Source organism: Motacilla alba, chromosome 14 (assembly GCF_015832195.1).
Source record: "Motacilla alba alba isolate MOTALB_02 chromosome 14, Motacilla_alba_V1.0_pri, whole genome shotgun sequence".
In the NCBI taxonomy this organism is placed as follows: Eukaryota; Metazoa; Chordata; class Aves; order Passeriformes; family Motacillidae; genus Motacilla; species Motacilla alba.
The window spans coordinates 10,840,684-10,865,614 of record NC_052029.1 but is presented as its reverse complement, the minus strand read 5'-3'; the positions used below and the strand labels follow the sequence as shown (position 1 = coordinate 10,865,614).

Sequence of the window (24,931 nt, the reverse complement as noted above, 5' to 3'; positions counted from 1 at the left end):
GACATTACAATAGCATATGTCATGTTTGTTTAGGGAGCCAGGCTGAAAATGTATTTCATAAGGTTGACAGATGCTACTAATGTGCTTTTGTGCACGCCTGGAGTAGCTTTAACTCAAAGAGCCTTTTCTTTATGGGAATGCATTTTGTCAGTCACTGTTTTTTTGGCAGAATGCTTTTTGCCTTTGCAGTCAGATGTGCTTTTGTCATCTGCTTATGATACAAGTTCACTGGCTGCTCTGGGGATTTCTGTCCCAAAAAAAAAGAGAATTAGGAGAGCCATTCATCCTAAAAACAAATGTGTAAAAGTATTCTTGGGACAGTTAAATAATGTTTGCAAGTGTAATTTGCAAATTTAAACAGCACTGTGGTCGAGCTATTAATGAATGCCCTGCACTGTTAAAAAACTTGTGTGATACTTCAGAAGCCACTTTAAAACACTTTTCTTTCTGTGCATTTTGCAATATCCCCCTAAAAAACTTCCATGAAGAGATCCCATTTGTTTCTGCTTATTATGGGTTCCATCTGACTCTTCTGAAAATCAAAGGAAACATCCCTTCCCACACCCCTGAGCAATTCTTTTATGTTTATAATGGAACCTGGAGTAAACTTTGTTTTCATCATTTCCCAACAGTGATGTCAGTGAGCCCTGACAGTAGCATGAGTAGGCAAGAACCAGAAGCAGCAATACAGATCATATTCTGTGTGTTCTTTGGCTAGTCCTGATATGATTTTAATTTCCTAGGAACTGCCTGATCTTAAATAATAATAATTTAGGGGATAGTTTCTTGTACAGCTACAGATGCTGGAAGGAATACAGAACTAGCACTGGGAGGATTTGTGTCAGTATTTTGTCTTCTGCCATAAGCAAACAAATCCCATGGTGAAGCCCATGGATGTGTGATTTCTAGAACACAGAAATAAGAGGAGACACTGAAAGGACAAATTATGGAACAAATTTAAAAGAGTAGAAAGCAAGGCAAAGGTTGTGTTAGACTATTGCAAACAGATGGAATTTTAGATAGTAGTCAGGAAGAACTGCTGGCTTGAATACCGCTGGCTTGAATTCAGGTGTTGGGTAGGAACACATCTGGGTCATAAGCCAGTTTGAAGGATCCCTTGAAGGGGTGAGCTACAGCATGAGTAGTGCTGGAGGCAGTGAAATGAGTTATGTCCTTGGAGAGAAAATCAAAAGAGATTTAGCTTTGTGATTTGAGCAAGCACATGGCATGGCTTCATTCCGGGGAAGATCTCTGTGGAGGGTTAGTTCATCCTTGAGCTAGAGAAAGCAATATTTGTCAACACATCTGACAACACAGTTAACAACTAACAGAACAGGAATCTTGCCCTAGAGAGGGTTATCAGCTTGAAGAGAACATTCAATGATTATTTGGAAGAGTGGTGTAAGAAATGGCCAAGTGATTCTTACCAGCATTTGACTTTGGTCAGATGACTGGTCACACCTAGAGAATCTCTCCTGCTTTCTGTGTCCCACAAAGCCTTGTGGCTTTCACTGCTGCAAATTTACACTGTGGCTTTGACTGCTGCAAATTTACACTGAGAAAGGCTACTCAATGCTATTTCATAATCAGACAGAAAGGCTGGAGTTGAGTGTCTTAGTGATCTGATTATTTACCCTTTTGGCTCGGCAGCAGTAAGCTGAGCTGGTTTATTCTTAATAGAGCAAGGGTTCAGGCCTGCAATTCAATCCAGTGTTCCTCTGATAGAGTAAAAACCAAGAATAAGACACTGGCTGAATTTAACACTGAGAAATTTAAGCTTTTAGAAAATTAGATCAGATTTCACTCTGATACAAACATGCAGTTTGTGCATGTACACTTCTCTAGACTTAATTGGAGTAATCTGATGACTGCAGCAGTCAATACAAGAGAGGTCTGAAGCCAGTTTAACTTTAGATCTTCACAGTGCAGCATTTCCCTGTGAAATAAATCTTGAAAATTCTTTGTGGGGACTGGTTCTACATCAGTTTTACCCTTTGAGACATCCTTCTTTTGGTTGGATGGATACTTCCTTGCCTTTCAGGATGAGGGAAAGGAAGTACCTGCACACCAACACAAGCAATAATTTGAAATGGACAGATACACTACTTCCATCATAAGAAAATGAGAGAGGTAAATGCCCCTTATCAGACCTTTACTGTGCAGTAATTGAGACTGACAAACAGATTTTGATTTTCAGACTGCAGTAAGGTTTATTTAACATTTAAAACTTCTGCTATGCTTGATTCTGTCCTGTTATAATTAAACTGTTAAGGAAAATTACATTATCAAAGACAATGGAAATCTTTGACAGGTCATAATTTTGTTACAAATTTCATGTGTCTCTCCTACTCTTGGAGTCTCTGACTGGTGGAAGAAGGTACTTGGCAAATAGAGAGATACATTAGCTACTGATATCTTACCTAAATGGTTACCAAAATGGAAAGCTTAGCTTTCCAAAGTGGAAATACTCCTGAATTTCAACTTTTATTTTAAGCAAATTCATGCACAACAGGACTTTTGACATCTCTCCAGTTAACAAATAAAGACCTCTTCATTCTCAAATGGAAATTCTGCTTGTTTGCCATGAAGACAAGGCACAGGATTTGGACTCAAGGGGGCCTATCAGGAGCTTGGTTCCTTATACCACAGGCAGTACTGAAAAATATGATGCATTCAACACATTTTTACCTTTTTCCTAAAGAAATGTTACTATTTTCACAGTTTTAAAAGTAGGTTGCTTTTGATATGGGTTGGAAGGAAGAGAAATATAAAATACATTTTCCTCAGTCCAAGATATTTGAAAGGAGGCTACTCAGCTGCTGGTATCTCCTAATTATAGTATTTTATGGATATCCTTCTCCCCAGTCATCCCTGATCTTATATTGCTTTTCTGAGTGTCATTTTGAGAACAAAACACAAAATTTCTTATCCTCACATTATCAAAACTGTAATTTATTACTTTCTTAGTGGCTTTATATTATAGCCTAACCCTGTCTCAGAGCCTGAAATCAAATTACAGCAATTTTCTTGAATAGTGGAATTTTCTGTTGATGTCACGATTTGTGAGGAAATACAATCAGGCATGTAATTACCTTTCATTCTTTTCTCTACAGGTTATTCCAAAGGACTATAAAACTATGACTGCTCTGGCCAAGGCCATCTCCAAGAACGTGCTCTTTGCTCATCTTGATGACAATGAACGAAGGTATGAGGGGCTCTGTGATTCAAGGGAATTCACAGCTTGCTGTGAGGATGAGAAATTAGACTAAATTTCCTCTCGGGGCTCAGAACTGCTCTCACTGATGCATTTGAGTCACACTGGATGCACCCTCAAACATGCTCATGGTATTATGACAGAGGGTAAAACCACAAGGTAAAAAAGGACAAGAACAGGTTAGAGTATATTCACACATATTTAATATTTTCAGAACAGATGGGCCTGATGAACTTTATTCTAGATTACTTAATTAGCTAAAGCAATCTCAGAAGAATTTGTCATTACTTCTGAAACTCAGGCAAGACAGGTCAAGTGCTGAATGAGTGGGGAAGAAAAAGCATAATGTCTGTAAAGAGATAAAAGGGAATGACAGGTAAATTGTTTTGTTCTTGGAAAAACTGGAGCAAACAAATTATGTATAAGCACCTGAAGGAGACCAAGGAGTTCAGTAACAGCCAATGTGACTTTTAGAGACTTGAAAATGTCTTTCCAGAACTGATAGCAAGCTGTACAGCTGGGGGAGGTGCAAAGGAGGTCAAACAGCTCAATTTCCAGTAATGATTTTGACATTAATGTTTATGATGGGTTCATAAAAAACCCAGGGAGGTGTGTCTTTAGTGAAAGCAGTGTGGAGTCTGTGCAAAACTGATGGAATTGTACCAAAGAGCAGGTATCACTGGTCCATCATTCCAGTGGAAAGGTATATATTGAAGGGGTTGCTCTGCTTCTCACCATTATTGTCATTAGTGGGCTCAGTGGGACAGGCTATGAGTGTTGAATTTTTAGCTGACATGAAGATGGGAAGGGCTGCTAAAACACTGGGAGACAAGGGTAGCATTCAGAATTGTGCTGGCAGGTTGAAGGAATGTTCTAGTAAAAGCAGGATGGATTGACACTGAGCCAAGTGCAGAGAACTATTCCTTAGGCAGGAAAAACACCTTTTTGACTATAAGACAGTTTTGGTAGTTCTTTGAAAAACCATGTGGAACTTATTGTACCTCTTGGTCGGAATAACAGTCAATAATGTCAAGCCTTTTTTGAAGATACTAATGTTTTTCTGGGGTAACTAAAGAGAACATGCAAGATGTCCCAGTGTTGGAAAAGTTTCAGCTGGAACACAGTGTCCAGTTTGGGCAGTGCACTTCAAGGAAAAACAGTTGGAGGCAATTCATGGAGGAGTGGTGGGAATGATCCAGACCTAGATAACACGACTTCTGAGGGGAGAATGGGATTGCTTGGCCTGCAGAATAAAAGCTGGGGCAGAGGGATGCAATAATAGCTTAGAATTGCATGTGAATTATGCTATATGAGTGATAAACTGCTCTGTGGGCCAGAGGGTAAGGAAAAACAGTTTTAAAGTGCAGTGGGAGAGAGTCAAGCCAGATCCAGGAGGAGGTCTCTGATTGCTTGGGTAGGTTGTGGATTCTCCACCACTTGAGGCCATTAGGACAGATGAGACTGTGGTCTGCCAGGAATGACAAGATCAGCCCTGCCTGGCAGCAGATAAGGCTCACTGAGGTCAGGAACTCCTCACCAACCCCACTTTTCTGGGCTTCCATGGGTAGAAAAGACAAAAACTTTCCCTACACTGGTGGTTTCAGTTCTGGCAGAACATCAGGAGCACAGTCCCTCAGTGGGGCTACTCAAATGCTTGCAGTCAAAGCGTATTCCAAGAGTGCAAATTTTGCTCCCTCTTGCAGATGTTGACACAGTTTAATTACTTTGCAATCTTAATGATATCATGTTAACACACAGATTTCTGGAGTAATTAGAAGAGGATGAAGTTTGCACATTTGTTATAGCTTTTTCACCCACAGAGGAGAATTCTTGTACAGAACTGCTGTAAATCCTGATTATGCTGTCAGCATGCTGATGTGACAGGCACTGAAGGGATAGGGTTTAGGGCTGGAAACAAGGACATTGCAGTAATTCGTTATCAAAATAGGGTGAGAGGCAAAATCTGAAGGACAAGTGCTTTTTCTTACACTGTGCTGATTGCACATCATGATCATGGACTCTCCTATCTGGTCCCTGTGTCCCATTTTCCTCTGTCCTGTCAGGGATATGTGGTAGGAGTGGGAAGAGACCTGCACAGGCTCCCTTGTGTGTGCTGCAGGTGCATTGTGGACCCTATACTTTTGCAGACCATGGCTTGGCCAGGTGTATTCTGCCTCTGCTGTCAAAAGATGCAGGAGCTCCTGGGTTGTGCACTGGAGCATGGTCAGGTGCAGACCATTTCCCTGCTCAGGGATGTGTCCAGAGGCCTCTTTTGAACCTCGTGATGGGCACAGCAGGCTATTGCTGACATCAGGAAAAAGAAAAGGAGCTCACAGAAGGATGCATATTCTGCTCTGCAGACAAGATTGGAATGAAGGAATAAATTGACATCCTGCTCTTACCCTTGTCTGGTTGCATTTGTCAAGTGTGGAGAAGTCAGCAAGTCAGAGCATACCACTGCCATCACTTCTAGTCTGCATCTTCTTAATGTAAATATGTAGTTCAGTGAAGTAAGTGGTAAATTACTTCATTTGGGCTCTTGGAATGGTGGAAAGCTGGGTAAGGTTATTTTCTGTGCTGCAGTGGTGGTGTTTGACTTGTGTTTGTTTTCCTCAGTGCTTTCTACACTGAAGATACTATCATTGTTTTATCTAATTTCATGTTTGACCAAAATGTAGGAGGTGTTCAGGTGGGGGAAGGATGGACTAGCAATTTCTCATTTACAATGGATGACTCTTACATTTTTTTCTTTCTTCAAAAAGATGTTTGTGTTAGCTTGCTCTGACTTGTGTTGCGCTTGCTGCTTGGCAGCTGTGAAATTAAAACCCTTATTTATAAAGGCAGAGTGTAGCATATTATCTCTTGGTCTGATATTCCATATGAAGGGCTGGTTGCATGAGAAATCATGCTGAAGTTAAGGTAAACAAATATCTTTTTGCACTGGTGTTGGAAATACTTTTCTTCAAGTCTTATTTTAGAGCACATCTTTCCCTGTGCCATGCTTCAGACAGGGCTGCCATCTATGTCCAGCACACACACAGAGCCTCTGGTGTAAAATTATACTGAAAAGTGCAATGAAAGGGAAATGTAACTGCTGCAGTACCAAAGGCAGCAGAGCTAGTTATCAGCAGCTTTTGCCAAGATGTTCAAGAGTTGCTAACACTGCAGAGAGCAGTGCAGCTCTGTGAAGTGACGTGGCAGTCCACTGTTTTCTCATGGGACTTGGTTAAACTCTGGAGTGAGGTCCTGGTTCTCTCAAAGCCAGAGGCAAAATGCCCATTACCTGAAGTGGGAATGTGGTTTTAGCTGTGAGGAGCTGCTGTTCTTATTTGAATAGTATGGTTTGTCCTGAGGAGAATTTCCTTGCTGATCTTATCCCTTCTGGCTCTAACGTGATCTCACGCCTCAGACCCGCTCTGAAGATGATTTAGGATTTGCACCAACGTCCCCCTTCCTTTGGCCAGTGCTGCCTGGGAGATTTGCACATGGGTGAGGCTGGTGAGGCCAGTGCTGTGCCACTGCTCTGCTGCTCTGCCTCTGCAGCCACGGAAGGATTCTGTTTATGCACAGATGGAATTACACCCATAACTTGGCAGCGTTCTATTTCCTCTCCCACTCCTGGATATCCAGCAGATTAACGTCCTCTAAGGCCTCCTAGTTGTGAAATGGTGTATAAAGTCAAAATTGGTGACAAGGGGCCAGCCTGAGTGACCTTTTTCTGACCTCTTCTGATTAATCTCTTCTAACCCAGCAGTGTAGCTATGAAGATTTTTAGTCGTTCATCACGTAATGCTGGAATACAAGCACCCACTTGGCTCTGCCGTGATGTTGAATAGTAAAGGGGAATCAAGAGGAAGAAATTATTCATTTTTCTGCTGTGGATAAAAATAAAAAGTAACTTTTCATCATTTCAGTGACAGGATGTTGTGTTTCTACTGGACAGGGGCAGCCACTGAGAGGGGGGCAGTGGGGAAGTTCAGAGGTGAGCTGCTGGGGGAATGGAGGCTGGACCCAAGGCTGATGATTGCCAAGGAGGAGAAGAAAATATGACTGAAATAACCAGTAGGGGAGAGAGCAGGGCTGAGAGCAGCAGGAGTGCCACTCCTGCTTCCAGGATGTCACCAGTGCCAGTCTGCTCTGCTGAGTCATGAGCCACCTCTGTCAGTCCCTATGCAGAAGCTCGGTGGCCTCCTGACCACATAAAGGAGTAGAAAGGTTAAATGCTCACCATATCTGTGTGTAAATGCTATGTCAAACTTGTTCATCCAGGAGTAGAGTGGATCAACGTTTAGCTAATGTAATTTTTGGAAGCATTTGTTACTAATGTACAGGCAGCTGAAAGGCTTGCAACAGCTTTCAGTATATTTTGGTGTATTTTATTACTTGCATTATTAATAAATTGGTTTCTTTGAACAGTATAATGGTATGAAACAGGTTTGAAAGCAAGAGGCACAAAATGGTGTTTAATGCTTTTACTAAAATGTTGAGCTCTTTTGAAGACACAAAAAAAGTACCAAGAAATGAATTTGAAGAGTCTGTATTTATTTCAGCAGTACACAGTGTTGTATTTACTCTTGTGTGTTCCCTGCATGGCAAAGGTGGGAGGATAAAGAGCATTTTTTAATACCTGTGCTTGTTGGGACCAAGATGTAAAGATGAATGTTGGCACTTTGTAGACCAGGTTCCTCAGCTTACCTTACTTACCATTTTTGTTGTTCTCACCTCTCCCAGCTGCTCCATGTCTTGCTTGTTTCTTTAAATTTTTCACAGCAATGGGATATTTTTGAGTCCTGTTTATGATGTGACCACTGTAATCAGTGGTTCCTTTCCTGCAAAAGTGCTACTTTGGCCATGAATCTTCACCATGTATTTATGCTGTTGGTCACCCCTCCCTTAATATTCTTAGCAGTTGCGTCTTGACTTTCAGCATATCTATTTTCTCAGACTATTTCTTCAATTTGTAGTAATTTTACATCCTAAAGTTTTTTTGAAGTGCTTGCAGCTCCTTTGCAGCAAGGTATTGTCTTCAAATTCAGAAAGCACACTTTTCATCTGGGTCACTAATGACTTGGGGTTTCTTTCAATGCAGGCATAAATTACCATGAGAAAAGTGGCTTTCCATAGCCAGCAAGTGAATTTTAGTTGTTCTCCTGTTGATCTCATATTGAAATCTCCTTGAAACTTCTGGTGATTAGTGAATTTCGAGGACATTATTGTTGCCATCAGCTTTATTCACTTCTGCATAATACCATGTTTTATTAAAGCACTGGCTGCAGGCCAGCTGGAAAGCCTCATACATGTGGAGGAAACCTAAGACTGCACCATTCAGGAGGAAGATATTTTAGAAACAGGATGCCACAGCCATGACATATTCATTACACATCCTGTGTTTGCCTTGCATTTGTAACTTAAGTCTTTTATCAAAAAACAAACACAGATTTAGCTTCTGCCTGTGCTTCATATATGCTTACAGTATGCAGAACAGTGCAAGAAAGATTCCACCTGAGACAGAAAACTCAGGGTATGGTTCCACCACTGATTTAAGCTGAATTCTGAGCTGGTAGCAAAGGATGAAGTAACAGTGAGTGCCAGACCTTGGTTGCATGTTCCTGCTGCTCTCATGGCCAGGTGAGCCAGAGCAGCTCTCTGAAAAGTGATCCTCCCCTGCAGGGTTATTTTCAGCCAGAGCAGGTCCTTCCTTTCACCCCGTGTCTGGCTGCCAGAATGCTTTGGCAAGGGGAAGGATGGAGTGGGCAGGGCAGGATCTCCCCTTATGGCAGCAGCAGGGGCCCAAATCAAACTAAGTGCTGGCAAAACTGCACTTTAATTTCCATACTAGTTACTGGACAGGGCTAGAGGATGGAAATAGATGTGTGGATGCCTCTTTGTTAAGCCTTGCCAAGAATACTCAAGATCTTGAGCTAAACCACTGGGAAGATGAGGGATGAAAAGAAGGAATAAGAGATGAGAGAGAAATTGCACAGCGAGGCATGGCAGTGGGGGCTGAAGGGCTTTGCTGATCCAAAACATGGCTTCCTTGAGTTACATTAGGACTTTTTTGGTGACCAGAGTTGGATGGGATCCTTCACCCTCCTTTTTGGGGATAGCAGAAGAGAGAGGAGATGCAGCATCATCCCAGTGTTGTGCAGATGCATCCCATGAGGGTTTGTAAAGGCGTGAATGCCCCACCTGTGCTGGAACTTCAGGAGATTGTCATCAGAGGATGGTGGCTTGGGGGCAGAGGAAGCATGAATATATATTCAAAACATATTATGCATGTGTAACAGGTCTGGTACTGAAGGAACTGGTGCAAATCTCCTCACCGTGTGGCAGATTTTTCCCTGATCATCAGGAGTACTGGGTGATTGGCCTGTCTTGTGAATTCTAGTTGTAAAAAACCAGAAAGAGGAAACTCAGATTTACCAAGGCATGCTAAACAAAGCTTTTCTTCTTTTGGTGACACCAAGCTATTTTCCAGGTAAACTGCCTTGCAATCCAGCTTTTCTTTGTGCCTTTTGTGCCTTGTTTATGGCCTTGATTCCTCGTGGTGTTTAAAACTGTTTAAAAGTGTGCTGTTTAACTGTGAGTTGTTCCACTGGCTGGCTGTGGATGTCAAAGGAACTATTCATGCATTTAAATTGAAGCACACTCAGTCTTGCTGAATTGGAGCTTGCCAATGAGGAATACAACTTAAACGAGAAAAAATTACCGATTTTGGAGACAAGAATCATCTGGCAGCAGAGATGGAAATGAAACCAGGTAGAGTTGCCCAGCTGTTTGGAAAATAAATGATCCAATTCTCCATTGAAGGATTAGCTGTGAATTTAGCACTGACTTTATTTTCCAGTACATCCATCTCATTTGTCCAAGAATTATTGTCTTTAATTACCATTGTGGTGCCTGCAGGCAGCAGTCTTTAAATTAGCTACGCAAAGTTGTGCTCTCAGCAGCCACCCAGAGATTGTATCTGCTTTGGTACCAATCCCCTCACAACAGCCTGACAGCATCAGCAGAATGTACTTTTTGTGATGTCAGGATTTGGCCTGGTAGGTAAGCTACTCTCTTAAACAAAACTAAAAGCACACACATTTGGTATTTATGGATATTTTTATCTCGAGAAACAAATACTGTCAGTTTGTAGCTTTTTAGGGGTTGTGATTCACCCTCAGTGTTTTGTTAGACAGTTTATGTTCTTCATCACAAATACTGGCGGCGCCATGCCTAATGGGGGTTATTTTTAATTCTGCATGAAGCCCTGGTTTACATATGGGCAGTATGTCACCCATTCTGAAAAACAGAGTTAAAGCAGAGAAGTTATTTACATAAATCCTTTTTGGATCTAGAAAAAATAGCCTGAGGCAAATAGTATTCATGCATGCTCGTGAAACAATCTTGAGTCTAAACTTATCTCTCTCTATATAAAACAGAAAAATTATGACTACTGCTGAATTTAACAGGCCTTGTAAAATTTTTCTACCACTGCAGTATACATGACTGTGCCTTTGTGTGCTTCTTTACACAACAATTAGCTGGCAGTGGCTCTGCAAATACATTACTCAATGCTAAGGCTTTCCAGAAGTAAACACAAAGGTTAAATAAAAGAACGTCCACTCTTCTCAGCAAGTCTTTGCATCAGAGCAGCTGGAAGCAGTAATTTGTCTTTGTGCAGGGATGAAGGAGGGTTTATTTCAATTAAAGCTCTTTAAAATGCTGCTTCATTTCTTTCACCCTCCCAGAAGGGTTGTAGGTAACCTGTCACCAGTTACTCCTGCTCTCCTGACTCTTCATGAGGTGACTGATTCTGCAACCTGGCACGGCTTTGAAAGCTTGGTGCCTTCAAGTGGGGTGTGACTGGTACTGGAGGACCAACTCTGTGCTTCAGTTGCTTTGTTATGCATTTAGAGGAGGATGTTCAAAGAGCTTAAAGGAACTGGATATTCCCACTGATTGATATATGGTGGGAAGTGAATGTTTAACTCCTGTAAGGTTCTCTTGAAAATCCCCACTTTTCATTCTGAGTGGTTCAACCTGTGCATTTCCAGGATGAAGTGACATCTGCTTAGTAACAACGTGTTTGGAAAAGCAGAAACTGCCCTTCAAACATAAAGATATCCTATAATACTGCAAGATTTAGTAGTGGGATTTTTCTTCTGTATAGAAGGAGAGAGAATTCAACTCCACAACCAGATGAAATTTCTCTGTCATTCTGGTGCACTTAATGGGAATACCAAGTGTAAGTTTTTTGACTGTTAGACTGCTAACTCTCTTTTACTGAAAAAAAAACCCTGACAAACCCAAACAATGATTTAGTTCTTGTTTTACAAGTTCCTTACTAAAGACTTTGACCTGAAGTACATTGCGTCTTGTGAGGTAACAGCTGGTCTGTCATTGTCTTCGGAAAAAAGTAACAGTTGCTAAGATTTGGAGAAACAAAGATGGTCTTTGAATCAACTGGAACAGCTGTAAGAGCCTGACACACCATGCACTGTCAGCTGCTAAATTCAGATATTCAGACTGCCTGAAATGGGATACTTTAACCCTTGGGCACCACCAGAGTCCTTTTCTCTCTTTTTTTCCTTTTTTAAAAAATAAAAGCAGAAAAAGAAATTGGGTTTTCAGTCTGCTTTTTGCTTTCAGAAATTAAAAAACAAAACAAAACAAAAAAAAATCCCCCAAAGTATCACTTTCTTTGTAGGGAGGTTGTCTTTTTTGTATTTATTCAAGTTCTGATTTATAAATCATCCAAAGACATGCTTGTTGACAGCTGAAATTTGCATCAGAAAAGTATAATGTGCTTCTCTGTGTGGTGCATTAAAACAAAAAAATATAATAGTGCATATCTAAAAAACAGCATCAGATGCTATTTTAAGGCACTCAGCATTTTCCCAGCTTTGTATGTGGAGACTGTATTTAGTTAATTGAAGCAGAATGAAGGTGAATTTATCATATCTGGGAGGGAAAGGTAAATGATAGCAACAACCTCTTTAAAAGACACATGTTAGATCCATGTGAGATCCAAAAGCTGGTGGCTGAAGTTGGGCACATTCAGACTGGAAAAGTTTAGTTTCTCTTTTTAGAGCAATCAGGGAACTGATCCATAATTCAAATTAGCTTGGGATGTGGCAGATTTTTCCATTGCTTGAAACCTTCAGATCAAACTTGGCTCTCTGCTCTTGCTGGTCCTCGCAGTACGTTCTCAACTGCTCCAGAATATTGTGAGGGTTTGTTTTGTTTTTGTTCTTTTTTTTTTTTTTAAAAATGGCAAAATGTGATGACATGAAAATTTATTTCACTTAAGGAAGAGTCAGCAGCCATCTCTGGCTAACAAAACACTTGTATGACATCGGTCCTCCTGAAAGCCAAGCTCTTACAACTTGGAGCTGATTTTTGGATGTGTGAAACAGGCACATACCGGGACTCTTGCTAGGCTATTGTTTCAGCTCAGTTACAAAGGATGGGGTTTTATTTAGGAGCCTCTGAGGCTCTGAAGCTGGTGCTAGATGGTGTCAGGGAAGCTGTGCACAGCACGGCTCCTCTTGTTGCTGATGGAGAGGCTGAAGCAGCCAGTGAGGGGTACCCAGAGCTGCACTGGTGAGGAGCTCTGCTGCCCAGACCAGGAGCCCAGTGCTCAGCTCTGAACACTCTGTTTTCTTGCCCAAACAGCCCTACTGGCTCAAGCTTCTTCCTAAGCCATTTTCTTCAGTATTTCCCATCTTGGCTTCTTCCAAAAACTCTTCCTGATCACATCTAACCTATTTCCATGTGTCCCACCCCATCTGAATAACTAAAAGTTTGGCAAGTATCATCACTGTTTGCAGGTTCAAGCTTAGTTTATTCTGTTTGTGGATATAACCATGTGAAAAAAGTAGATTTGCACCATGACCCCAGAGGATTTGAAATTTTGAAACTTTGCCCATGTGAGTGAATGTCCTAGAATAAAGGCTGAGACATGAATTGAATAATTTTCCAGAGGTGATAATTGAGGTAAGCAGAATAAATTGCTCAGGGTAGAGCTTTAATTCTAATCAATAGGACAACACTTGATGGTCTGTTACATATTTACAGTTACTACAAGGTCCACATAAAGGCTGGAGCTCCTGACATCCCTCTCTGTGTTTGCAATGAAAGACCAAGTCTGCTGTCATTTAGCCAAATTCCAGCTCTGTTTTCCACATCTCTGTGTTTTTCACGTCTGATAGTCTGAGAGATCTATTTGTCATGAAAGTCAGGGAGAAACAAACCAACAGATTTACATATATTCTGAATTTAATTTCTTCTTATATTATTAGTTGTTGAAAAGATTTTTAAGGAGACTTTGCTGCTACCTTTGGATTGCTTGCTCTTCTTTGCCCTAACAGAGGCACATCATTATTGTATGAGGTGAATGGGAATTACTTTTCAGTATCCAGAAATAGACTTTGGCCTTTTGACATCCTAATAATTCCCTGAACAGCCAACTGAACCTTCACCATGATAGACTGGATTTGCTATATTAAAATATTGTAGCAGTGCCCTGATTTCAAGTCCTGACAGTTTAATCACTGCAGTTGACCCATGTTCCTCATAGAGCTGCTTTCTGCAATGTGCTTACAACATCCATGCAGATTTTCCTTTGCTTTTAGAAACCTGGTTTAAAATAGTGAACTTGTTTCATCCAAATTTACCCACTGTTCTTTAATCCTATGAAATGTGTCATATTTCTTCTCTTATTTATTAAATCCTGTGCTTTGACTAGAACTTATTTCCAAGAATATTAAATTATTGTTCTATTATTAGAGCACAAGGTTTGATTCCTTGACAGGTTGACAAGAGCTCTGGAACACTTTGCAGGAGCAGCCCTTCCTAATCAAAACTGTCCTCAGCAGCATAAGTCAGTTTACCCTGGTACCAAAATGTAGGTGAAATGAAGCTGCTCAGTTGCTCCAGCAGGGTTTTGTGGAATCTGGGACTTGATGCTCTCTTTTTCACAGTCACCCCACCCTCTACAGTGACAGTCACATTCAGAGCAGCAGCTACCAGCACTCTGCAGTGCCCAATCCCCTGCACACACATCCTGACTGAGCTGCTCAGACTTTCCAACATCTATCAGGTTTCTTGGCCATCATTTACCACATGAATACAGGCTCATGGCCATGTGTCTCCTGCCATTTGCTAGTAATAAGTATTTAGAATAAGCATTTAGACGACAAAGACAATAAACCTGCTAATTTGGTGCACCTTGGAATCCCCCTTGTACTGCAGGGTATTTTTCTCAGCCTTCTGAGTGCTGTCATTTACTGTGCTCTTTGGCTCCTTAGCTTCCTTCTTCTTCTGGTTTGGGATTTTAACCAAGCACTCAAGACTGCTTTAACATGCTCAGTTTGGCTCTTTTTGATTACCTGAGCTATGTGTCATTATGTCAGAAGATTTAGATTTCTTTTGCAGCAATTTGCTGTGAAAACAGTTACCTTACAAATACAGTTGTTGTGTCTGTGAACTATGTGCTTTTAGAATAGTTTCATTTTCAAAGGATGCTTTCATGAAAAACAAGGTGAAATTATGTGGGAGCAGTGGAGATTCTGCAAACAATTCTCATAGGTAGTTCCTTTCTTCCTTCCAAGGCTTAGTGTTAGAAATCAGATATGACCAGCAGAGATACAGGGAAAAAAAAAAAAAAGAAAACACTGAGTGATGTTAAATCCGGACTCCAGAGCCATGTTCTGAAAGCCCACAGGTGAGTTGATGAACCATTCATGTGAAGGTTACACGGAGCTCATTTCTGAAAGGTTTCTCCACATTTCTTGTTTATCAGTTTTATTTGTTTGGTTGCTTTGTCCCAGTGCCGTAGTGACACCCTCTGGCAATGGCAGGATAGTTTCATTGCCATTAGGGAGCTCTTCAGCAGCAATCAGTGAGCAACCTCATGGGAAAGGCATTGGTGTGCCCTGTCCTTCCTTTCCTCAGAGCTGGTTTGGCACAAGTTTGAAATTCCCACATGTAAAGTTAAAGTTAGCACTGTACATGATGGCTAATTGCTACAAAATTCAAGTACCATGCAATAAACAGTGTTGGACATTTTGTTCTGGTGAGTTGGACTTTTCTTCTGGTGAGCAGTGTGAAAAGTTTCCCTTTGTACTTAAATTAATTTGTTTACATCAACTCTAGAGCACACTCTTCTGTTCTGGAGCACAGGCTCTGAGCAAAGCCTTACCCATGCTCTGGCTGTGGTGTGGCTCTCACCAGAGCTGAGAAGACTCACTGATCCCTTCTACTGGGAAATAACACACATTTTTAAAGATGGAAGGGCTATTGGGAGTTGTCTGCCCACTGTTAATTTTGTACATTGCATTGGTAATGCTTTTATTTGTGCTGTTTTACATGACGGGTCACAAAATGCAAACTTCCTGCAGCTGACATTTTTCCAGGCAGCAAAAAGAAAAACCAGTGAGCTTTTGAGGCAGCTGGAGCAGCAAAGTGGGGTGGATGAGGCTTGGAGAAAGGCATCAAGGTGCCTAAGTTCTATTAAAATCAAGGTGTTGGAAAATACTTAATGTTTTTTGTCATATTTAGGTCTGTGTCTCCTTTTGACAAGCAGCCTTGTGCATGCCTGCGGAGCAAGCTGGTGATGCAGAATTGTGAGCTGGGGCACAGAAACTGCCTGGCTGTGCCAGGTCCCTCACTGGGCCTCTCAGCAACCTGAATTAGCCCAGATACAGAAGTTTGTGCTGCTGGGCTCCAGCAAATTAAAGAGTTATTAGGGAGACCTCCATGGATAAATGAGGAGTGAAGGTTCTGAGATGAAAACCTTTGATTGCTCTGTCCCACAGGGACTTGTGTTGACCTGCTTGGAATGAGCCCTCTCCAGTCCCACGGCAGCATCTGAGCTGTCCTGGAAGGATTCTGGGGACCCTGGGCTGGGACACAGGGACTTCTCAGCGCTGGGATGAAATGTGAAGGTCTGGCTCAGCTTCTGAGAGCAGCCGTGGTTGTCTCTGCCACCTGGGGTCACTGTGATCAAGGTTATTAAAAACGAGAGGTATGAAGTAACAAAGAAAATAGAAGCAGTAAAAAAACCCCATGCTTCCCAACCCTAACCCCTGGAGGCTAAAATCGAGATTACCACAAGTATACAAATTAGCTGAAATTTTTATTGTGTGTGAGAAAACGAAGCCCTGTACTTCAGTGTGTAAACAGCTCTACTTCAGCAGGTCAGGGAATTGTATAAAGCAAACAGGGACTATCACAAGAGAAGTGTTGCCTCTTGTACACTTTTCTTACTGCATTTTGTCTCTTCTACCTGTTGTTTCCTGCAGTGTGTTACAAGTGACTTTGAAGGTCCTTGGAGCTGTGTAGTTTTGTGGCTGAGAAATCTTCTGTGGTCTTGATGCTGATCTGGTTTAATCCCAGAACTGCTTCAAAATCTCAGTGGCTGTTCCTGTTATTTACACATGTGAGATTATAGGAGAGTCTAACAGGTATTTTAAATCTGCACCTATCTTACAGAATTTCTCAAGTGTGCTATTAATGAAACCTTTGTCTCAGCTAACCCCCCATGATATATTATATCGCAGCAGTACTTCTTAAAAGCACTTTGGCCGAATTTTCAAGCTGGCTAGGCTTAAAGTTGTCAAAATATGTATTTATCTTAAAACTCCCCCAAATGCTGTGGGGATGTAAATCTTTCTGTGGAGGTGCTGCCTTGTGAGAGAGGAAGGGCTGTTTGTGCACTGGCAGAAGAGGAAAACCCAGATGATGCAAATTCGACTTCCGAGGCCATCTCTTGTCAGAGCAGCACTGCAGCATGGGAGATGCTCAAAGCTGGGCATCCCTGCTGCTCTCTGAGCTGTCTCTAACACAGCTGCAAAATTGCTGCCTTGTGCTCATAAAGTCTAAGCTAAAGCAGAAAGGCATAGAAACCCTTTTTATACTCTCTTCTGTTCACAAATCCTTTTATAAAGGCCTGTAGGTACCCAGAGACCAGACTTCTACTGCTGTACCTGCAGTGGGTGGCCACCACTGGAGCTGAAGGAGTTAATGCACATCTGTGGAGTGCACCTTTTAGCTAAATATTGCTGGAACTTCTAGATAATGGGGCTGTACAAGACATTGGATGGAATTCAATCTGTTCTTTAGTCGGAAAAATGAGTAAATGGTTTTTTTTAACCTTTTTTTGTCCTTACTAAATGAAAAGTGTATCATAGAATCACAGAATGGTTTAGGTTGGAAGGGAACTTAAATAAAATTTTGTTCCAACCCCCCTGCCATGGGCAGGGACACCTTCCACTATCCCAGGTTGCTCCAAGCTCCATCCAACCTGGCCTTGGACGCTTCCAGGGATGGGGCAGCCACAACTCCTCTGGGAAACCTGTGCCAGCGCCTCAAAACCCTCACAGAAAAGAATTCCTGTATAATTTCCTTATAATGGGTGTAATTTTCTTAATGCTTTTGTTGACATATCTGTGCATTTGATTAGATAAGAAGTACTTCAGTTGCAGGTATAGTTGAAGGAGAGAAGGGTGGAAAACAGTAGTAGTGTTCATGGCAGTGTTCCTTCACAGCTCTTTGCAAGTGGAAAACACCCATTCCTTGCAATACTGGGGGATTGTACAGTCAGAACTGCCTTACTCCCGTGCCTTTTCAAATGAACTTTGCATCACTGGCACCACCTCTAAATAAAACTACTTAGCATCTTTTGTAGTTGCATGATATTCAAAGCATCTCCCAGAACCACATTTCAGTGCTATTATAATCAGTGTTCTTTGGAGTAATTAATTATGTATCCCATCACGAGGTCAGAATCAGAACATTATGTTTTCATCTCTTGTAGTGAGATAGCTCCTCGTACAGGCTATCATGCTGCTGTACACATAATTAGTGCTATATGAAGAATATAAATTAACATGTTAGTTTCGATGGGAATGTTGATGAGGTTGGAAAGGCGTCATTAATACGCTCCATAGTGCAAAATAATACTTCTGATTTTAGCTTCCTTTGCTTTTCCTTTCAACTGGTTTAGCTAAAAATACTGCACAGCTGCTTTCCCTTTACACATGTGGAAATGTGTGGAATGTGAAGTAAGGAAGAGAATTGCAGCCCTTTGGGTGAGAACACACAAGGTTCAGTGCTGAGGCACCAGGCTGTGCCTCATCAGCGAGCAAAGGAGGGCTCAGGGCACCACTGTGGCTGCAGGGATGGAGGGGCTGCTCCTCCTGGGACAGCAGCACTGTGGGGCTCACAGCAGGGTGGGCTCTCTCCTGGCTGGTTGGGGTCCAGATTAATTCTGATTCCTGGTGCAGATGCCACTGCACTTCCTTCTCTAAGGCCTGAATGGTTTCGAGCGCTGCACAGGGTCAGTCCACAGTTAATGCTTCTCATGGGCCAGGTAGAAGATTTAGGCAGAGGCAGAAGATTCTTACAGATGTAAATCAGTATTTATCAATGACATCTAACTGTGTCAGCTCTCAGGGCAATGGAGAATCCAGCCATAGGATCTGATCTGCAGCTTGATAGAAACTCTGTGCCCCAGAGCAGTAGAAAGGATGAATGGCAGCAAAAAGCAAACCATGGAAAGCTTTGTGAAGTATATTTATTTTAATATTAGTTGGCTCGTAAAAGGTGCTCTTTGCCTGTTGTGCTCTGGGCTTTTTATTAAGAAGGGTAAGCAACCATTATCTCTGTTGAACACTTTTTGGATATCCTTTGCTATTGTGGTTGATGAATAAAATTACAAAGTGAGTTTCTGATCCCAAAAGTTGATCTCTGCAAACAAACTTTTATAAACTGGAGGAGCTCCGTGGACGTCAGTGGGAGCTGCTACAGGAAGGAGGATTAATCAGTATTAAACTGGTGGCCAAAGTAAAGGAGCTGTCGACAGGGAGCAAAACAACAGAAAATATTGGTAGGAGAGAATTAAAATGTGCTATTAGATGGCTCTTTTGTGGAACTAAATCAGAAAATTGCTAATTAGTTTTTACAAATTCTGGGAGTTGTTTAAACTTGGCTGCCTTTCACAGTTACTAGAAGTTTCACATAAAGTCAAGTACATTTCTACTGTGATTGAATTAATGTTTTCTGGATTACTGGAGTCTTCTTTTTCCTTTCCTTATTTTATTGATTTAAAATGCAGGAGTATAATATTGCATCAATGCAACCTTGCATAGATTGCAAGCGTATAACTTTAAGCCCAGAAATTTTCCTAAGTTATTTTTGAAAATTTCCATCTTTCCTTTTAGTTTTCTTGGTGTTTTTTAGTTCATTGCTCCCAGATTCAGCCTCTTGGTAGTGACCCAGCTTTCCAGTCACAGAGGCATGAAAAATCAGCATAATTAAAAATCATATATTAAAGCAACTTTATAACAGTTTTCCTTTCTGAAATGCAAATGAGAGATAAGAGAAGACTCACCCGTGTTTGCTCTCTGTCTTGCTTGAAAAAAAATCCATCTACTGGACTTGGAGACATGGTGCTGGTAGAATATTGCAGTTATTTTTATTTAAAACTCAGGTTTTAACTCAGACGATGGTCTTAGTTCCTGACTCACAATGCTGATTATAATTTCTGGTCAACTTTTATTCTCTTCCTATCTCCATTGCCGTGGAATTCACAGTGATGCCACTCTGCCTTTTTCTCTTAAATCCATTGGGTTTACATTCTGGTAATTTTCCACTTTTCTCTTCCCGGCCCTCTGCGCATTGCCTCACAGCTCTCTTCCACTTTGCAATTTCTGATTTATTTCTGGCATCTGTTCAATTTCAGAAAAAAAAAAAAATTCTAGCTCGTGAGTCTTGAAAGGAAATATAAATTCCATTTTTATCAACATTCATCAATTAAAATCCAATACTGCAAAGCCTGTTTATAAATAACTTGACTATTCCAAATTTATGTTGATAATACCTCACACCATTCATGCCATATATATAACACTTTCATATGGCAGATGAGGAGAGGTGTTTCTGTGAGACTATATAAATTTACAAGTACAGAAATAAAATCCATTGACTACACCCCAGTGTCACACTTGCTGTGTGTACGTTCACACTCACACACTCGTGCATCTAAGTTGCTTTGAAAGATGAACTTGTACGTGATTATCTGGTAAGATATAAAACTGGAGCCTGAAATCTGATCTCTTGAGTTTTTGTTAAGGGCCAGATTCTGGAAAATGATTTGAGTTCTGATTCAGTCAAAATCCCCTGAATATGTTTTTCTGGCAATATTTTTGAGAACAGCTGATCTTTTCACATTTTTTCCATTTGGGTTAGAAATCTTTAGAGAGTAACCAAGATGCCACTGAAATACTGATGTTTGCTCACTGGAAGGAAAGTGCAGCCCATATACATGGAGCCACAGTTCTGGCATTTTTCTCTGGTGTGTTTCAAAGCTCTAGATGATAGATAATGACATTAAGGAGAGTGAGTTGAAGTTAATTGCAAAGCATTGCTTATTAGGTTTGAAAGAGATATAATCACAGGGCATTCTAATTCCTTAAGACACTGATTAATATAACAGCTACAGAGAAAAAACTGGCAGGGAATACGTTTCTAGGGAGTTTGCAGGATTGCTGGTTTATGCATTTTCTTTTACAGCCTACACAGTTGGAGATAATTCAGAATCTTACTGTTTAAGAGTAAGCCAAGTATCTAAAATCTTGTGACCATATTTAGGGATGGATGAAATGTTTTTGTTAAAATAGCTCACACTCCCTCACACATGCCCGTATTTCTGTCCGGCCTTCAGGCCGGTGAAAGGAAGAAACAGGAGACCTCAGAGATTTCCTTTGCCTTTCTTGTGATCCATCAGCTGGGTGTTAATGATCTCACACTGCTTATTCCAGTACCCAAACATCTGCCTTCCCTCTGGGCTTGCTTGAATCACCCGGTGCCTTTACCAGTTGCTGTGTTCATCTGCAGCTCTGTTTTGGTTTAATCATCCCATTAGTTGAAGCTGAAGAAACACTTTGTGGCAAGTGGCTCTGGTTTGTTCTGCATTTCATCCAGCGTGATGCTGGGCTGTGCCACCTTGGGTGTGTCACCGGGCAAGGGTGGAAGACCAGGGGGAAAATTCAGAAGTTATGGGGATGATAGCATTATTTGGGGGTGACACGTTTTTTTCTTGCTGTCCCACTGGTACTGATCTTTTCCAATCATCCCCTGTCTATCCAGCATGTTTGTCTGGATAAAGGCTGTCTGTATCTCTGGTGAGAACGTGCAAAATATGGAGAGGACTAGTGCAGTGTAAAAATAACATTTATTAGCAGAGAGATTAAAGGCTGAAGAAGGATGTTTGGGGGAGCAGCAAGAAAGGCAGTCCCAGGCTACATCTTTAACAATGAAATTCTTGCAGCAGACTCAGACAATCTGTTCCCAGGATGTACCAGGACACAGAGCATTACCCATGGCTGTGCCAAGAGCCTGAACTCCACACAGCTCCTGAGAGTCCCTAGTTCTGCTCAGCACACACACTGGGACAGATCCTCCAGCTCTAATTGGAATTAGAGGATGCCTGAAAAACTCCAAAAGAAGGCAGACTGGGGCTGCACAGGAGGTGGTTTCTGAAAGCCACCAGTGGCAGAACTGGGAGATTGTTTTTGGAGAAGGAGATGTCTCATTCCTGACCCCGTCACCTTCCGTGCGAGCCAGGGGGAGAGCGCTGGTGCCAGTCCAACAGGCATGCTCAGCAGATGGCCAAGGCTCTGCTTTATATCCACTGATACTAAAGCTTGTTTATAAAGGCAAGACGTTATTGTTTTGAGTGTTTGGCACTGCCTCCCATCTTTTAAAAAGTCAAGAGGAACAAGTCTGATGAGGTTCCCAGCTATTTTGTCTCGGTTACAAGAATAGGCTGTCAGGAATCAGTGTGGTTTCTCTGACAGTGATCCTGCACTTGTTTTACTCTTCCTTGTCCTGCTAGGAAACATCTTTCTGCTTGTCCTTGGAAATACATTCTGAAAGGGTTCTCTTGAGTCACTGACTTCAGCCATCTGATAACTGTATAAAAACCCAGTCATATGATCCCTCATATAACCAAAATGAAGATGTTTCTGTTTTCTCTTGTTTATTGGGCTACAGTTGTTGGAAAGCTGCTGCACATTACTTCTTCCATGGCAAGAGAGCGTCTCACTTCCAGACTAAATGTTTATATGTGTTGATTGGTCTCATTGTCCATCAGTTAAAGTAACTCCTTTTCAACTCTGTTGTTCAGCCCAACCCAACCCTTGCCTTTCATCCTTATGTACTTATAAATTAAAATTATATCTGTTCTTTGCTTATTTTACTGCAGTAAATGATTGGTTCTCTTTTCTTCTTTTAGAAAAGATACTCTTCATTACTCTTATCACCCCAGAATACCTTTTTCTGCATCTTTTTTGGAATCAAATGCATCTTGTTTCTCTGTTTCTTTTGCACATGGTTGATGAGAATTGTGCCCAGAATTGAAGTGAGATAATTTACAGAAGTGGTTTTTACAATGGCATTAACCCTTCCTTGCTCACTTGAAAGTGGCCCAGTTTGAACTGGTGTAGGGTGGGTTTGCCTTCTTCTCAGCCAGGGGTAAAAAGGGTGGCTTGCAGTTACCCAGGGGTTTATTGAATTCAGATTAAAGTAGAAATTGTTGCTGTAACTCCAACATGCACGGCCTTTCATGTTAGATTACTGAATTTCATTCCATCTTTATTACTTCAGTCATCAAAAGCATCCTCTGTGCAATCCATCTGAACATAGGATTTCCACCTGTCAGGACTGGGCCTTGAAATATCCTTAATAAAATGACCTCCAGGTTTGTTCTTCCACTTCCAATATCAATTGTTGTTAATCTACCTTAAATTATTGCCTTAAACACATTATGGTTCTTCTTCCTAATCAACTTTCCCATTTTAACCAGCAGCTTGCCTCTCAGCTCTGAACCTGCTTGCTTAAAGAATTGATTGATTTATTTTCTGTAGAATATCAGTAATCAGATAAAGGGAGAAAGCAGATATTCCAGTGTGCCTCATTTTCCAATTCCCTCTCTGACTTTCATTATTCCTGACTTAAAAATTTGTTTTCAAACCTTGCATGGTTGAGGTTGGACTAATGGTGAATCTACAGCTGCCCAGGTTACCTTGAGACGACATCAATGTACAGACATCAAAGATGATGAACAAAGTGCCTTTTAATGCAGTCTTTTCTGAGTTGATTAAAAAAAGGTCAGACATTTGTGCTGCACTCCTGATTTCACATCAGGAAAAATATACCTTCCTGAGCCTTTCACCATGAGAGTTTCAGATTGTGGGATGTCTGACAAAATTCATTTTCAACTGCCTGAAAATTAACAACTAGGCTGTCTCCCCTTCAAAATCCTAGTGGAATACACAGTATTTTTTAGAAATCTCTATTTCTAATTAAAACAAATGAAACTGAAAGTGGTTTATGCTTTTCCATTTCCCCCCCACAGCAGGTCACTGAGTCACTACTTCTCTTAAAATCTCTTCCAAAACTTCCCTCGTTATTTCCTCATAATTTTGCATGCTGTGAAATAATTACCATATAAAATGTTTTGGCATATAAGTGAGTTCACCATATAAAATATATATGGTATTGCATTAAGAATTCATAGTTGGATCTTCACAGTAGCTTTTAGAACTCAATTTTAAAGGGAATTTTTTGGTACCACTTCAAAGAGAAAGGGACATTAAATGTAAATATTCTGAATATTGTAATTGTTATAACCATTCACTGAAAGCCCCTTTTAGAGCATCCTCAGAGGGGTAAATAGTTTGCAAGAAACAAAATCTCCCTGTTCTGGACACAGATTCTGCTCAAAGGAGACAGCAGTCCTTTTGCTGAATATTTCAAGGTTGTGCTTAACTAATTGAGCCTATTTTGGCACCGTATTATTCCTGAACAGGACTATTCTGAAATTATCAGTTCTTCTGAAAACCCATAAATGTGGATTTTTGGCTTCTAATTTTAAAAATCTTGGCTATAAGTTTTATATAGTGATTCTGTCTGTCGAGAGAACACTTAGCCTGAGATCTCATCTGGATTTAGAAGACAGAGTACAAAGACATTTTGCCTTTTGCTTGTCGGTTTATTATTTTTCATGTTCCAATTTTGCTATCGTTGAAAATGGCTTTTCCTTTCTTTGCAAGCTAACAAATAAATCCTTCTTAAGAGTGCAGCCGTTCTGCCATTCCTTGAATTACTAAGAACATCAATAAAATTCAGTGAAATACAAAGTGTTCACATTAATGAGAGTTCAGAGGCTTCTAAAATATTCAGAGCAATAATATTTCATGGATTATGCTGGAGCACTATCTGTAGAGGTCAACTGTGATATGATCACTGAAACCTGTGGCTGTGCTGTAGCCTTAGGAAACCTGTGGGAAAATAAACCACATGGCTTTGATGGGCCAAAGCAGCCAGCAGGAAATAAGGGCAGAGCCATCCACTCACTGCTGAACACTGATGGCATGAGAGAGGCCATTAAAACAAAGAATATAAATGAGCCTGAGCTGGCTATAAGACCTGCAAGGTGATTAATGCCTGTGGTGACAAGTTGGAGGCATAGGAGGAGATTAAAGATTAAGTTAAAGGTAAGAGTGCTAACAGGCCTTTTCCTGCCCAGAGCTTCTAATTGCTCTTCCTTCCTGCAAACCCAGTGGCCAGCATTGCCTGTGCAGCACCACATTCCTCCCTGGGACTTGTCAGGCTGGTAGATAAATGAAATACTTCTTTTCAAATGCTTTCTTCTGTCTTTTCTTC

The 24,931-nt window shown here is 41.1% G+C and overlaps 1 protein-coding gene across 1 annotated transcript in view; it reads left to right on the top strand.

Annotated features, from left to right (window-relative positions):
* PRKAR1B (protein kinase cAMP-dependent type I regulatory subunit beta) overlaps positions 1-24,931 on the top strand; it is a 93,098-nt gene that overhangs the window by 12,753 nt on the left and 55,414 nt on the right. Inside the window, exon 4 of the mRNA XM_038150990.1 lies at positions 3,114-3,205. Within this exon, the coding sequence (XP_038006918.1) occupies positions 3,114-3,205 (92 nt within the window). The remainder of the gene's footprint in view (positions 1-3,113; positions 3,206-24,931) is intronic.